Source organism: Toxotes jaculatrix, chromosome 15 (assembly GCF_017976425.1).
Source record: "Toxotes jaculatrix isolate fToxJac2 chromosome 15, fToxJac2.pri, whole genome shotgun sequence".
Classification (NCBI taxonomy): domain Eukaryota; kingdom Metazoa; phylum Chordata; class Actinopteri; family Toxotidae; genus Toxotes; species Toxotes jaculatrix.
The window spans coordinates 6,781,454-6,797,417 of record NC_054408.1 but is presented as its reverse complement, the minus strand read 5'-3'; the positions used below and the strand labels follow the sequence as shown (position 1 = coordinate 6,797,417).

Below are 15,964 nucleotides of genomic sequence, written 5' to 3'. Positions count from 1 at the left end.
ATTCCCCTTAACAAAATGTATATCCAGTGCTAAGTGCCTTTTGAAATATGGTGACAGGAGCACAGAGCAGACAGCAGACAGAATGCACACGTACAAACACAGCACTCCATATGTACACACATGCACATATCAATATTGAAAAGAATCAGGTGTTATTTGGAGAGAAGAGCCCTTATCATCTCTGTTGCCACGGTGACACTGTATGTTCCTGTCACAGCTGTGCAACAGTGACCGCTCATCTTAAACCTCATTTATACCCAAAGCAAACATCCCTCTTCCCTCTCCTCCTGTCCTCCTTCCTTTTCTTCCCCTCCCATGTGTTTATCTCTTCCTCCACCTCTGTCACTCACTCCACCTCCCTCACCCACCTCCTCCTCCTCCTGTTTGATCTCTCAAAGTCTATGCCAGATCGTACTCTGTTCAGTTGACAAATGTGGAACAAGAAAACAGACACAACTCAACTGACAACCACACACTGTCACTGCCAATGCTTCTCTCCACGGCAACTTTGACAAGCCTGACACACTGGGGGCAGCAATCTGATTACCTCTGTGCCACATCACACCCTCTGCCTGTGGCCTGTGGAACTCCCCACAGTGTTTCTTTAAGGATGTACATATGGTGGTGAGCCCTCCCACACAACTGTGTCTGTTAAACTGTTAACATGTTTGAATATGAGAGGATAGTCATCCATCATCATGCATCACACCACAACTGATGCCAACATAGACCTCTATGGAACAAAGAGACACACACTTTTCACCACTCTCTGGTGGACAGACAATGTCATTTTACTGTCTGTAAAATATCTGGTTTTTCTGTGCTCCAAGTTCTTGCCACTCATCATTTTATCCAAAGGCTTGTGCCTGCAATATATGCAATAACCTAATATAGGCTAATATGCTGGCCTGGCCAATTTATCAGTTAAGCTCTATTTCATAAACATGACATGACCTAAAGAATTACAAAGAAACACCAGTACTGAAATGAGGACAGAAGGACAAAAAAATCACAGACAGGAAAATCATTACTGTTCTCAGAGAGCATATACAACACTGTATGTCCTCTACAGGCTGAACACTCACACAGCTACACCCTCTCCTCTCTGGTACACTTTAAAAGAGAAAAGAGAAAATGTCAAAGGGAAGCGTGAGAGGTCTCAAAGCTCAATGCGCCAAGGATTAAAATGTCTGTTAGTCCGCAAGCATTATGTAAACAAACTGTAGATGAAGGAAAGGTAGCTTTTAGCTTTTCTAGCTCTGTTCCTACTTGCTCCTGCTCAACAATTTCCCAAATGTTTTCCTCATGTACCCGGCCCGAGGACCTGTTTGATTGCCAGACATTTCTACTTCCACGCAAACACACACAGAAATGCAAAAATTTATGTATACACGCAGATTTATCACCACTGACAATTCATACCCCTACACACACGGAGACACACACAAAAACACATTATCATCATCATCATCCCTGCCCTTAGGGGTAAACACCTTTTTCTATTTAGCTGATATCAACTGGCACAGGATAAACATCTTCCCCTTTCCCTGCACCTCCCCCTGGTCCTGCAGACATTGCTCTGTGGGCAGGAATGAAGTTTCGGATGCGGATGGGCCATCAGTCTCTCCCATCACAAAGCCCACCGAGCTGTGACACCACAGACGAAGGCAGAGCAATAACGGGCAGCATCAACATCCAATAGATAAAGTCATATTTCAAATCACATGCAGCTATTGGCCCACTGTTTTTGTTTTCCTCTGATTGAAAAAGGTGTGTCTGGGAAGCACTTTGACATTTTAGATGTATGTCTCTGGCTTGATTATTGCCAAAAAAGGTTACATTGCTACTTAATACAAAAATTTGCCTCTGCCAACAGATGAAGGTAGCCCAAATGCAGTCATACTTAAAGTTAGGAAAATTACAAATGTTTTAATATGATATTCCATGAACAGAGCAAAGCTCTTGCAAGTATCACATCAGCTATGCACAGAAACACACCTGAGAGGCTGCATGGTGTGTGTGTGTGTGGTGTGTGGTGTGTGTATGTGTGTGTGTGAGACGCACCGGGAGGATGGGGGTTGGGGGGGGGTCTACTTCCGCCCTTCAGTTCTGTTTTTCTCTGCTGTCTACCTTTCTCCTGTCCCAGCCTTCATTTCATTAAAAACGTCTAGCAAACCTAATTTCACGCAATAAATGCATTATCCTAATCAACACTGATGAGCAGAGCATACACTGGCGCATGCGCACGTGTGTGTGTCCCATTCAGAAATTCCTGAGACTTCTGTGCTCCTGGCCCCACCAGTGTGGTGGAATAAACCAGTTGTTCATTAGCTGCAGCCAGGCTCACTCTCCCTTCACTAATTAATAATATTTGCTCTGTGTGCTTGCATGTGCGTGTGTGAGTGTGTATGCACATGCATGTCTGTGTGAAAGGGTATGTGTATGTGCTGAAAGCAAATAATAAATTCCTGCTCTCAGGCTGGGATTACAGTGTAAATATTCAAGACTGTTTCACTTGCCGACATCTCACATCACACAACATTAAACCAATCAGATATTAAAGCACAGCAAGCTAACACTGATCTGCTTGATCACATTGTGACTACCCACAAGGCCCTGTGCTTCTCCTGACGTTTAAAGCTTGAAACGCTGAAAAACCCAAATCGAGACAAATGGTGTGTCGAGGTTGACAGATGCAAGTCATTCCCCTGAAAGGCTGGGCTGCGGACAGTATATAAACGATGACAGATGTTTGTACCTGCATGATGCCATCATCAAATCAGCAAAATCGGCAGACATGGTAGTTCTGCTGCCTCACACAAACATTTACATCTGGTAATGGCAACAGTCAAACAGAAGCACCCTATACACATGGAATGACAGGCGGAAATGCAAACCTCCCCTGCTGACGACGCGATGACGACCAAAAAGTGTTGCCCGGTAACTTGCCATCCATACTGATCTGCTTCATTAATGCACCACATGAGGTAAGACATATAATGAGCACATGTATAGGCAGTAATGGAGCAGATTATAGCAAATGGGTGGGAGTTATAGCGAAGTTTTATGTTTATGTTGTAGTCTGTCACAGTTGCTGTTGTTAACAACATGAGTTCTATACTCAGCTCTAAGTCATAAGGTAATTCTGTACGTACCAGCAGCCAAACAGACTATTTGGCCTCTAAGGTGTATATTTGGTTGTACGTAATGACTCACAGGACTGTTTTAAACAGGATGCTGCTGACCTGTTATGCTTGAAAGTAAAATTAAATCCCAAGATGGGTCAGTCAAACTTTTGGCTGACTGAACAACAATGCTTATGTACATAGGGAACGGTACTTAAGAAAGGAAACTAGAAAGCCAGCGCTCACAGTTAACAATCGGGAGAACTGTGAACTACTGTATATGAAGCTCATCAAGACGTCTTAGTTCTATGCACTACATCAGTAAATTCACCAAATCACACTAAATGAATGAATTCAATATATATTGACCCTGACTTTTTTATGCTGAAGTCCGACAGCACTCAATAACAAGAACATAACAGACGTGACACAGAACATGACATTGGCATTCACTTTCCAACATAGTGCATATAGAAAATAATTTGAAGAATGGTGCACTATCATCATGCATAATTGTGCTGTGCAGGTGGGCCTTATCGCTCAAAGCTTGACTGCACATGCCAATTTTCAATTCAGTGTGACACGTACACACCAAAGACGCACATAAAGACACCACAGGCACACCTGCAACCACACACGTTCTGTATGGCTGAAGTCTTTCACGGGTGGAAGCAAAATACAATGGCATCTGAGGGCAGCTGACATGTTTGCCTGGTTTTATAATGATTTTTTGACACACGTGGAGCATGATGGGGAATAGGATGTTAGGGCAAGATATACTATCACCACCCATTTCAAAAACATCCTTTGCTCCACAGTAGCTACAAATTCAACGTTGAGAATTTGAACAGTAAATTCAACTGTGATTTGCTCACTTAGCCAATCAATGTGACTTAGAACTGTTTGCTGTGTTGTTAACATGTGTACAGCATCTGTCCACTTTCCATCAAAAACACATCCATGATTTGACTTCAAATAATAGCAAGACAAAAATCTCTTATTTGAATGAACTCACTCTTTGAATAGCTTATTCTCCTTCAATTTGTTGTTCCATTATTTCCAAATAACTTCAGCATAGCAATTGTCTCTGTGCTCGACCCTCGGTGAGGAAGAAAGGCTGGGAAGTCCCAGGGAAGAGAATACACATGTAGCCTTTGTGTGCGAAACTCTCACTCTAAATATAGATTGATATCCATTCTATACCCATTGAAACAGTAAGCTTTTTAAGCTGAAAAGAAATGTATTAGTTAACACTCTTTTCTGTGCATGGTCATTTTTTTTTCCTTTTTTAAAAGAGCTTGCCATGGACAAGTCACATTAATGACAAATAACAAACATTATCAATTCAATGAAGTCATTCATCTTAACAGCAGGCAAAATGATTCATCACATACACAGTAATTGGTTTCTCATCTCTCACAGCCCACGTGTGTATTTCTTATAGAAAGGTTGGACATGTCATTGGGCTTTTGCCATGTTTAGAGAAGCCTTCTCTTGTGGGAGGGTGATCGCCATCTATGGTCTATTTATAGTCAGTCTCTGTATCCGTGATTGAAGCACCTGTAAAATAGGCAATTTTACAGTCACTGCGCCTAATCACTCAGCTGTGGATGGGAAATAACCTGTCCAGGAAAGCTGAGACCTGCCAGCCGGCTATGAGAGCACACAATATACAGCGTTTATGTAAGCGTGTGTGTGATGAAAAGCTGTACATGTTGGTGAGCTTACAGATTAGTTAATGTATGAAACAGGATTGTATGGATACAAAAAGAAACAGAAACTGACCAGGGTCATATTTTTAAGCATTTCTCTGTCTGTGATCATTCAAAAAGCAATTTTCCCATTAGAATTTTTTTCTGCAGCAACACTTCATTTGCATTTGATGACAGAAGCTGCTTATTAAAGTTCACCCGTTGAGCAGTGACAAGCACCAAGGCCTTGTGTGTATTTGTGTGTGAAAGTGCCAGCTTTTTCACACAACAGGGTTTTGCTTTTTTAAAGTTAATTGCCCACTTACTCAACCCTCTAGAGAAGAACACCAAAAAGGTGAGAATGAAGAAATTAGTCAGAGCCCTGCCCACATGTGGGTGCATAATTCAACCCTGCTACTCTTCCCAGGGTAGCAACAGAAAGTGTTCGACATTTAAATAAAGAGCAGACAAAACGGTCAGATCACGGGGAGAGAAAATGTCATTTTTTAAAATGTGTTGCATATGTACATTCACATTTTGCTCTTCCACTACTATTATTCTGACTATTTACTTGTGCAATAAATGAATATACATAATAGAATATTTACTGTCTGTGCTACTTTGGTTAATGAAAGGGGGAATTACTTAAATCTAAGTAATTTCAACTTTCCAGATTTTAAAAGAATTTACGCACTGGATGTCCATGCTTTGTTAAGCAACCTTTGTTGCTTAACAAAGGTTATTTGAATTACACAAACTACCCATCTGAAAAAGGTCAGATAATAAAAAGAATTCAAATAACAGCTGAGAACAGTGCATGATGGAAAGAGACTCATACTGCTCACAGCAACACATTGAAACAATTGCTGTCCTCAAACAGAGCTCTTACTTTTGGCATTTTTATTTCAACATCATGTTTAGGAGCAAGAAATGACCAGACAACAACAAACTAAAAAAACCCCCACAAATTTCACGAGCTTCATAAAATCAAAACAGAACAACTGTCCTACACAACACATCACGTGACTGTCATTAGTCTGGAGCATTCTTAATGCTTTATGATTTTCAGACATTAAACCTCTAGAAACCTTCTTAAATCTCTCCTAAACTTTCCAACAAAGTTACTCCCTTAGGTAAAAATTTAGGCCTTGCAGTTGCAGAATCGTGTTTTACATTATATCAGCAACACCTAGTTTTAATAATTGTTAGGAAGGCTTGTGGGCTTAGTGAGGCACTGAGTTGCCCTGCAGCACAAGGTAACCACTAACTCAAAGATTCAACTCAAATCTACCAGATATTCGTAACGTTGCAGATACTTCACTTTGTTTCTTCATGCTGTATATGCAAATAAATGAAAAGCAATCCCAGATAACGATTGCTATTATAAATCTGAACATGAACTTGTTAGTCTGTGCACATAATTTACATAAACATCTTACCTGTTTGAGCTTCTTCAGGTCTTCATCCAGCTCCAGATTGTCCAAGATAACAGCAACAAAAAGACTGAGCAGAATCTAAAATGCAACAAGAGGTAGTGCATAAGAACATATTGCTGTGTGTGAGCACACTACAACATGTTAATGTCATTATTACCATCAAAATAAATCATAAAAATAAGACTTTTTCCAAAGTACCAAGTCTGCTCAGTAATTGTATTTGTTGCTTGTTCTGTCCTGGAAGACATCCTGTCTGTCTGGGTTGAGGTGTGAGTCATCCAGAGACTGACTATGCTGTCTGATGGCTCCCCATATCAGAAGGCCAAACACTGAAATGTCAGCACTTCTTACGCCTGCAAGTCTGATTAACTGTGATTAGATGTACCACTTGAGAGAACACTGAAGGGGTGGGGGCACTAATTGAATGCATTAAGAAAGCAATTCATCTATCCTTTTGCCACTTATTTTCTCTTCCAAAATAATAGAATATGAGATTGAAAAAAATACTGCAGCAAATATATAATGTAGTAAAAGCAACCATAACAAAAAAAAAAAAAAAAAAAAAAAAAAAAAATCAACAGTCTCTTCAACTTGTCTGACTTCTACATTTGAAACAGCACAGTAAGTTCCTCACCAGGGTAGCAAACAGATGGTAGAGGATGAAGTAAATGGCTACCACCGGAGCCCACATATGACCTACAGCTACCAGAGTCTGGTCCATGACATCTACCCAGCCCTCCTGGGTTAAGATCTGGAACATGGACATGAATGCCTACAGGGAGAATAGCACAAGATATGAGAAAGTGAGAGAGGGATAAGGCTAGAGAGGGCAGCTGAGTACACAAGTGGAAGCAGCGAAGAGAGGGAAACAGAAAGAGAGAAATTACACAGCAAAATAGATTTGATATTTGAAACATGCTTTTTCACAGGAGAGTAAATATCACACAGCTGATACACGTATCCCCTTCTGACCATCTTGTTCTTGCTTGCAATGGTGAGATTTTTAAACATAAACCAGGGAGAAAAGAGGAGAAGCAAGTAGACAGCTCTCTTTTTTTCTACTCTGCTCTGCTGCCCTCATTTACTTGGTAGAGGTCAGATGAAGGTGTAAGGGACAGCCAGCTGCGACACGGTGGCCCCTGGAGTCAAACGGCACGCGTGCGTTTCCCCTTTGAATCTCACTTCCAGACAGCAGCCCCCTCCCTCCCAGCCCCTCCCACCTGCCACCATGTCCATGTCACTGCAGATAAAGATAAACCCAGCAACAGGTCTGCCCATAGGGAAGACCGCCAAACATCATTAACTGTGATGAGTGAGTGTCTGGGTGCATACATGTGCAAGGCACAAGCATTACGGAAATGGAGAAAGAAAATGAGAGAGAAGGGTAACACAGCATACAAGTGGCATCTGTTTATGAGCAACCCTTCATGTCCTGCTGTGCCTGGGATCAGTAAAATGTTGGAAGGGAGGAAAAAAAATGTGGAGGGAAAGATGTGGCTAATGAGAGAGAAAGAAGCTCATGAGCACTTAGAAATCAAAGGAGGTTCTACATCTGTCGACCCATCATGCAACCCCTCATGAACATCTGGAAGCCTCCCCTTTGCCTGTCTGACGTGTCCCTTTAGAACCGCTGATATGAATTTCTAATTTTTTTATTTGGTGTGTTTTATATACTACATGCATCTCACAATTTAAATTACATTTCATGTTTTCCTCATAACAAATCATTTAAGCATTAAGGCAGTTTCACACCAGGTGTGTTTGGATCGGTTTATTCGAAGATAAAAACAAAACTATTTAAAAGCTATTCCCTGAAGATTATGGCTTAATCCACTGCAAATGAACTGCACTACCTTCAGGGGTAAAAATGCAATCCAAACTGAATAAAGTAAGAATAAAAATACTCCAAACTGCATCATTTGAGAGGTATAAGGAAGTATATATTGATATCTGATAGCCAGCAGTCTGTCACAAGAATACAATGAAAAGAAGGCCAATCAAGGTCTGGACTGGTTACCTGGTGCTAGGTAGCTGCTCCTACCTGCTATTAGCATACTGAAGCTAATTACAGTAAAAGATAAGGCCATCATGCTCAGCAAAAGCTGACCAGGTAAAAACAGAGTTTGTTTAGATGGAGATTACCAAAAATCTGTTCAACAAATCAACCGTTTGTGATTAATGATATGAGGTTTTTGGGTTTTTTTTTTTTAAAGATGCAACTCTTGTGAAAATTTTACCTAAAAAAAACAAAAAAATGTGTAACCTAAGCTAAAAAAAATAAACTAAATCCATGATTATACCCAAAGTAGCTTTCTTGCACAGACCACTTTCATTTTTCTTCATGAGATTGTATCTTGGTCACAGGGCAAGTGTGAGAGGTCGCTTACCCTGGGGAATGTGGTGAATCGGTCCAGCTCCTCCACAAAGCAGAACATCTGCAGGCTGATAGCAGACATGACGATGAGAAGGCTAGCTGTGAACACCACCAGACTGCCTAATTTTTTACCTGGACCAAATATCTTATACACAAAGTCCTCCAGCGCTGGGGAAATCTTAATCAAACGTACCACACGTAGAACCTGAGGGCGAGAAAAAACATACACCTCTACTGTAAGGTTGTGTGTTGTGTTTGTGTGACCATTGTTATATAGCTCATATTTTGGTCTTTGTAGCAGTAGTGCAATTCACACCAAAGAAAGAAAGAGGTGGAACTTTAAAGATCGCTTAAAATAAATATCATAGATATAAAAGCAAAAATAGAAGCACATTGATTACATATTGATTTTAAAAAAGAGAAAATTGATCATGACCCATTGGTAAAGGTGCAGTGACACTGTGCTCTGTCAACAGGCTTAGTCCCTAAATTGCTTGTGGTGACAACAACCCCCAAAAGGTAATGCATCTTGGTCAGGCCTTGATTGGGGATCCAGAGAGTGGCTATTGATCGGGTTTCGCACTGCGATGCCCCTGGCCAAAGATTTTTCTTAAGAATCCAGCTCTAAGCCAAATGAATGGCTACTTCTCGTTCCCCAGATATACAGCAAACATAGGAGACAAACGTGGGATGCTGGTCTAAAAGGGAAACTACAGTAAACAAATACAGTAATAACACTCACAGCATGATGACAGATGGGATGGGAAGACACTACCTTCTACTCCTGACAGACCATGATGACCACTATCCATTTTACTGTATAACAGATGCAAGCTCTGAGGCTAAGAGCAAACCATAACAAGGTAAGTTTACTGGGGACACAAGACCGTAACAGCAAAACTAATTGTTTGCTTATCTTCCTTTTTGTCCCCAGTCTAAGACCAATAAAGCACTGAGGAACTGAAACAGCTACCGTTGATGTGATGTGCGTGTATTACTTTTAGATTTCCCCCCAACCACAGTTCAGGCTCAGGACCAGATGTGCAGAAGGAAATAATAAATGACAGAATGTTGTTGTATGGCTTAATAAAAACCTTGTTTTGATTATATTATATTGTGTATCCGCTACCAATGATTAACTATAAATGACACTCAGAAAATGGCTTTCTTGCTGTGCTTCTGGTTCCAGCCTCTTGCACGACAAAGCAATGCTTAACACAAAATTGAATTGAATAATGAGTCACATTGTCACAGTCACAGATATCCAATCCAGCATTTTAAACTTGGCCAGATACCAATAACCAGAATCGGATCAGTACATCCCTATCAGAAATGTCCAAAAATTATACAATTTGCTGGCTCTCTGAATGAATAAATTGACTGAACTGTTAAATCATGCTGCTACTGAAGTCATTGCAATTCTGAACACACAAAGAGAGAAGTGTCAAGGTGGGTTCCATTGGCTGATTAAAAATCGTTCTGCCAAGTGTGTGTCAAAACTCTAGGGCTCTAAGTAGGGCTCTTAAGCATGTGACATTTTGTCCAAACTGAAACACACTTGGTAAGGCTAACCTTTAGCAGTGGCTGGATGTAACTACATAAAAAAACAATCAATGATTGCTTAGCCTAGTCTCTTCTCCTATGGCTAAGACACAATTCTGATTCCAGTAAAGGGTCTTAAGGTTAATCACTTGTGACTAAATGTCACCTTTTAAAAGTGACCTACATGGAAAAATATCAGCAGGGAGAGAGAGTGAGAAATACTGTCCCACAAATGAGGCGAGAGGAAGACTCCAATTTCTCATAAAAAGTGCTCATTAGCTAAAAGCAGAAAACTGATTGGATTTTGAAGAAATGATACGAATATGTGAAATATCGTAAGCGGGCCCTTGCAAAAAAAAAAAAAAATCTAAGGACAAAGTTTAGCTGTTTAGTTTATCTGTACATTTTAGCTTCTTCCCCGCTTGTTTTTGTTTTGTTGTCTTCCACCTAATAATAATAATAATAACATATATTGATATAATAGAAAATGAGGGTCTCACAAGCACACGAAGGCCTCATAAGTCAGATATACATAAACTTTCAAAGCTGCATTATAGTGCAAAAATAAGGTATTAGAAACTGAAAAGAAGGCATTAAGATATAGGCCTTTTCACAGGAGCAGATAACCTAGCTGAAGCATGTTTCATTAATAAAGAAGCATCAAGAAATTTTAAAAATGATCTAAGAACAGGAAGTCAATCTGGACTGCTGCTACAGTATATGCGTTTGCTTGAATGTAAGCCTCGCACTTGTGTGGATGACAGCTGCCAAGAGAGTCAGACAGGATCAGGGCAGCTTGTATCGTCAAGGCTCATTAAAAGAAGCCCTTTTCGACTGTCCACAGAGCTTTTCATCAGCTACATTATATTACCATCAGAAAGGTCACAGGGCTCAGTTTTTAACATAGTGAAACACTCAGATGCTCTGTCTGTGAATGACAATGTTACAAGGCACCACTGCCACATGGGTCATAATATACACAGTTGATTTATAATTCTGTCATGAGAACTGGAAAAACTGTCTAGAAACAAGAAAGGAAAAACAAAACGGCTGACAACACTTTGAAGGATGTTAGATCACACACATGCAAATTTGTAGGCAACAGAATTTGCACACAAAAATAATGTAGTCCCTCACTACTAGTTACATGTCTAGTGAGGCCAAAGGAGTCACTACCGCACACTCATGCTCAGGTTTATGATTAATATCATTAAAATAAAACCAGTACAACACTTTTCACTGAATACATCAAGTATACACATCTGCCAAAAAATGTGTAATGATTTAAAAATGCTACAGTTACACGAGGAAACTCAATTTAACTGAATTTCTGTTATACATCTGTGCTGACAGTACATTCCAATCATTCTGAATAAAAGAGGAGAGGTTTTTAACCCAGAAGAGTGATATGATTGATCTGTACTCATTAATGCATGGTCACAGGAAAGAAATGTCACAAAATGATTCACAGCTGCTGTTCTTCAAGTGTGCCAGTCCATAAAAATGAGTATGTGTGTGTATACATACCTGAAAGTAGGTAAACTGGGAGTGGTAGAGGTCAGGGTAGATGTGCAGCGTGGTGCCCACCACCAGCAGAGATTCAAACTTGTGCAGAGAGGAGCTGATGTAGCCAGTGAAACCGAGACACCAGATCTTCAAAAGAGCCTCCAGGTCAAATAAGACAGTAAAAGCAACCTGGGGTGGAACGAAGAAAAACAGACATGAAGGTTGGCATGTACTTCCTGTCAACAAAGATCTCTCAGCACAAAGGTATATTATTCTATGAATCAGCTAATCTGTTCCTTTAATGTAAAGATTATTCATATGCAGTAAACTATGTTTGATTACATTTTCTTTTTATTTCAGTGGCACAAGTCAACAGTAGCTCATCAAAAAACTGCCTACATATATTCATTGCTACATTCTAATGGCTTCTACCATGATAACACACCATGTCACAAACCAAAAGTTGTCCCACATTGGTTTCAAGAACGTGACAGTGAGTTCAGTGAACTTCAGTGTCCTCCCCAGTCACAAGATCTCAATCCAGTGGAACACCACTGGGATGTGGCAGAACGCGAGATTGGCAGCATGAATGTGCAGCTGACAAAACTGCATAAATTATGTCATATGCATGTCAACATGGAGCAGAATCTCAAAGGAATGTTCCCAACAGTTTGTATAATCCATGCCGCAAAGAACTCAGGCTGCTGTGAGAGCAAAGTGAAGAACTACCTAGTATTGGTAGCTGTCTCCCAACTTTGAGTACCGTACGTCCACTGTCCTCAGTAGGGGAGATACGGTAAGAAGGAGAGTATAAGCAATAAAATGTATATTTCTCCATTTAACTCTAAACCCAGTGCCTCCATTCCCTATTTTTCCCTCACAGCCTTCACACAGATTGGAACAAATCTGCAGATTGATGGCTGTATGATACGGGTGGAGGATGTGAGCGAGGGTAATACTGTGTGTAGTATTCCCTTTTCTTATCTCCTCCATTCAGCTGTGTGTGAGTGAGAGGTATGTAGGGGACGGGGAAGGTGGGCACACTCCACGCTGTCTTTGTTGGCATTTTACTACCTGCAGGCTGATGACATCAAACAAACATGACACACACAGTGTCTCGTCTGTGTATTTATGTTAATACATATACTAAAATTGATGCTGATGAATCAACAAATACAAATATAGCATCTATCAAATATAGCACCCACTGAACAAGAATACATATACTGTACAGCTGTATGGATTATAAACTGGTAGAATTAAAAAATCACAAGCTGCATCGTGGCTCATGGGAAATATCGTTCAGATTTTGCAGGATTCAAATTTAATAACAGACTATAACATTATCAAAAAGGACATTCCCAATAAATTTAATGAGCGTTTTACTTCTATAAACATAAGATGCAATCAAAAACATGACTGCATACTGTTGTGTGAAGTGGGTGGACATTTGGAATTGTGAAAAAACAAAAGAACTCTCACCTCTGCCAGGTAAAACTCATCATAGTGCCTGCGGTGGTTTTCGCCTTTATAATAGTTGCTAGCAGCAACAATGACGTCTACGGCGACCATGCTCAAGATGAACATGTGGAACACAGAGGACCGCATCAGTTGCTGTGGAAACAGGGAACTGTTCAATTGCAATCAATGTCAATTGCACACAACAAGCAAAGAGGAAGTGCATGCAAAGTAAAAGGCCATTTTCGTGTTTCCCATTGAACTTGATCAAACTCCAGTTTGGATAGGAGCCAGTAATGCCATGTTAATAAATTATTGTATTGTCTGAGATCATTTTCAGTCTGATTTAAGGTTATGACTCAGACAGACAAGACAGACAGGTACAATATATTATACCACTGAGTAGGAATTATTCTAAAAGAAAGATAAGGAAGCAGGCTGATGAGATCCTTAAGAGGAAATTTGCTCTCCCCATCTAGAGAGGTCTTCAAATAGGCCCTTCCATGTACACCAAACAACAGCAAAAAGTCCACGGCCATAATTAAAAGACTAAAAATGTTTTTACATTGCATTTGTGTCAAGATCTGTACCCCTTAACTGATTTAGAAATGGCTGCACCATTGTATTTCGTACTAGCTATTAAAAACACTTTGCAATACAGTTTGTGGTGATTATGTTCTCAAAAGGCTCCAGATAAGCAAACTGAAAAAAACACTCCACACCCAAAACTAAACATTTACAGATATTTATCCACATTTACAGTCAAAATAAAAGTACCAGGCAGGGGGACAGATGACGGACTGCCAGATGTTCAAAGACAGAGAAATACACATGTGGTGCCACAGGCGTGGGTTCTTTCTTATTGGGGGTGCCAACGATAGACTGTATTGTATATTAAGAGGTGGAAACAAGCAAAGAGGGCAAGCAACTAAACAGCAGGAAATTCAAAGCAATCAGGAGCCTTTCATTGGTTGCTGGGAGAAACATCCACCCAGACAGCAGAATCAGCGTGCATTCAGACAGCTGGAAACAAGAAGGGAAAAGGGGGAATAAATGTGTGTTATTTCCTGTGGGAATAGCAGTGGCACTGAACGCCTACAACAACATCACATGATGGAAACAATCATGACTTTAAAGAATGAACAGAAGAAACTGCTCCAAAAAAACAAGAGTCGTACCAAACATGCACTCCTCATTTAGACAAGCACCATAACTGTGCATTCCTTTGGAGACAATATGACAGATGTGATCAGAGCCTTGAACTGCTTGTATGTGGCAGAACGAACAGCTTGTGAGTGGGTAGAATCACTCACCCTAAAAAAAGACTTGCATGTGAGACTGGCAATAGGAAGGACTGAAAAAAGTGAAAAATGAAAGGAAGACTTTAAGTCAGATGAAGAGTTTTTTTGTTTTTTTTACAGCATTGCTGGAAAGATCAAATTCGCCCCAGGAAAACGGGACCACTGCCATCCACCCTCCTACACACAAATACACTTACTGTGCAAACTCCTTAAAGTCTAAAATGCCTGATCTGCTATTGTGTTTGGTGTTTTGAAAACAAGTGATGTTGGAATTCATAGTTAAAATTATCTGACTGAACTTTTGGGTAAATTATATGATGTATTGTTGTTTCAAGAAACTAAAAAAAGGGTTAAAAAAATAAAAAAGTGTGAAAAGGGAAAAAAGGATCATACTAAGTGACAAGCAGAGAGACAAGAGTTTTAGAGAGACTGTCCTCACCAGAAAGATGACCTATGCTTACATGTACCTGACAAGGGATTCTTATGGTCATCAAAATAACTGACTTTTAACTTTCTATTTTACTGACCAACCACAGTAAAACATAGTCCACAGGATCTGGCTGGTGTGTTGCTAAATATACTTCAGACAACTGTTTGGTATTTTTCATTTTCCTGATGGTCTTAACACAGTTTTAGATTTTTCTAAAGCCTGCAATTAATAAGACTCAGTAGATAATTTATTTTTAATATTTAATAATGGCCTAAAATATGTTCAAGCTTTAAAAAGTAATATAACACCAGACTTGGTTGAAAGTTTCTGTCTATGGTCAGAAGTCTGCTCTGCTGAACCTGTAACCACACCCAACAGTGATAACAATGAGCTGACACACAGTGGAGTACACTTCTATGCTGGTGCAGGAAGGCAAGAAGTTAAATCACATGATGAGAGCACAAATAGATTTATCTTGCCTTTTAAAATAATACATCAAGAATATACGTCAAGCCCTCTACAAAGCTATGAAACCTGCCTGAGCATCACAGGCTAGTTAAATCTGTAGCATTTTAGAAGCTACTCTTTTATAACTTTGTTTTCATGTTTTACAATTTAACTTTATGTTCTTATTTTGTCTTGTCCAGCTGTCTCATTATCTTATCAGTATCATTATCTCACCTTAGCTTTTACTGTTAAACACCACATTACTTATCTCACAAATGTAAATTCATGCCATTTCTTTAAGCCCAGCTGAGAGCTCAGGCCAATAGAACTTGTAGCCTTGGGGTTGGGTGTTTTTGCAGAGCATACACACATGCCCACTCTCCACACACAGCGGTTAGGCTCCCTGACTGAGATTGGACGTGACAAAGCAGTTTGACATTTCCAGCAACCAGACGCTCTCCCCCTTGGGTGTTTTGGCTGAACAGAGTTGTGTGTGAGTGATAGTGTGTGTGAAGGAGAGAGCGAGAACGACAGAGGCAGACTGACAGAAAACAGAAAGTACATGCTTGTGAGTATGAATTGGCTGATTTTCTCAAGGTCCTGACTTTGCCCATATTCTCTGTCAGCTGTTAGGAATCACACTACTGAGAAAAG

The 15,964-nt window shown here is 40.1% G+C and overlaps 1 protein-coding gene across 2 annotated transcripts in view; it reads right to left on the bottom strand.

The window, feature by feature from the left end:
• Positions 1 to 15,964, bottom strand: part of nalcn (sodium leak channel, non-selective) — a 55,731-nt gene that overhangs the window by 19,226 nt on the left and 20,541 nt on the right. For both annotated transcript variants that reach the window (XM_041057145.1, XM_041057144.1), the window contains 5 exons: positions 13,157 to 13,288; positions 11,696 to 11,863; positions 8,640 to 8,831; positions 6,887 to 7,024; positions 6,256 to 6,330 (listed from right to left, as the gene is read on the bottom strand). In XM_041057145.1, coding sequence (XP_040913079.1) covers positions 6,256 to 6,330; positions 6,887 to 7,024; positions 8,640 to 8,831; positions 11,696 to 11,863; positions 13,157 to 13,288 — 705 coding nt within the window. The remainder of the gene's footprint in view (positions 1 to 6,255; positions 6,331 to 6,886; positions 7,025 to 8,639; positions 8,832 to 11,695; positions 11,864 to 13,156; positions 13,289 to 15,964) is intronic.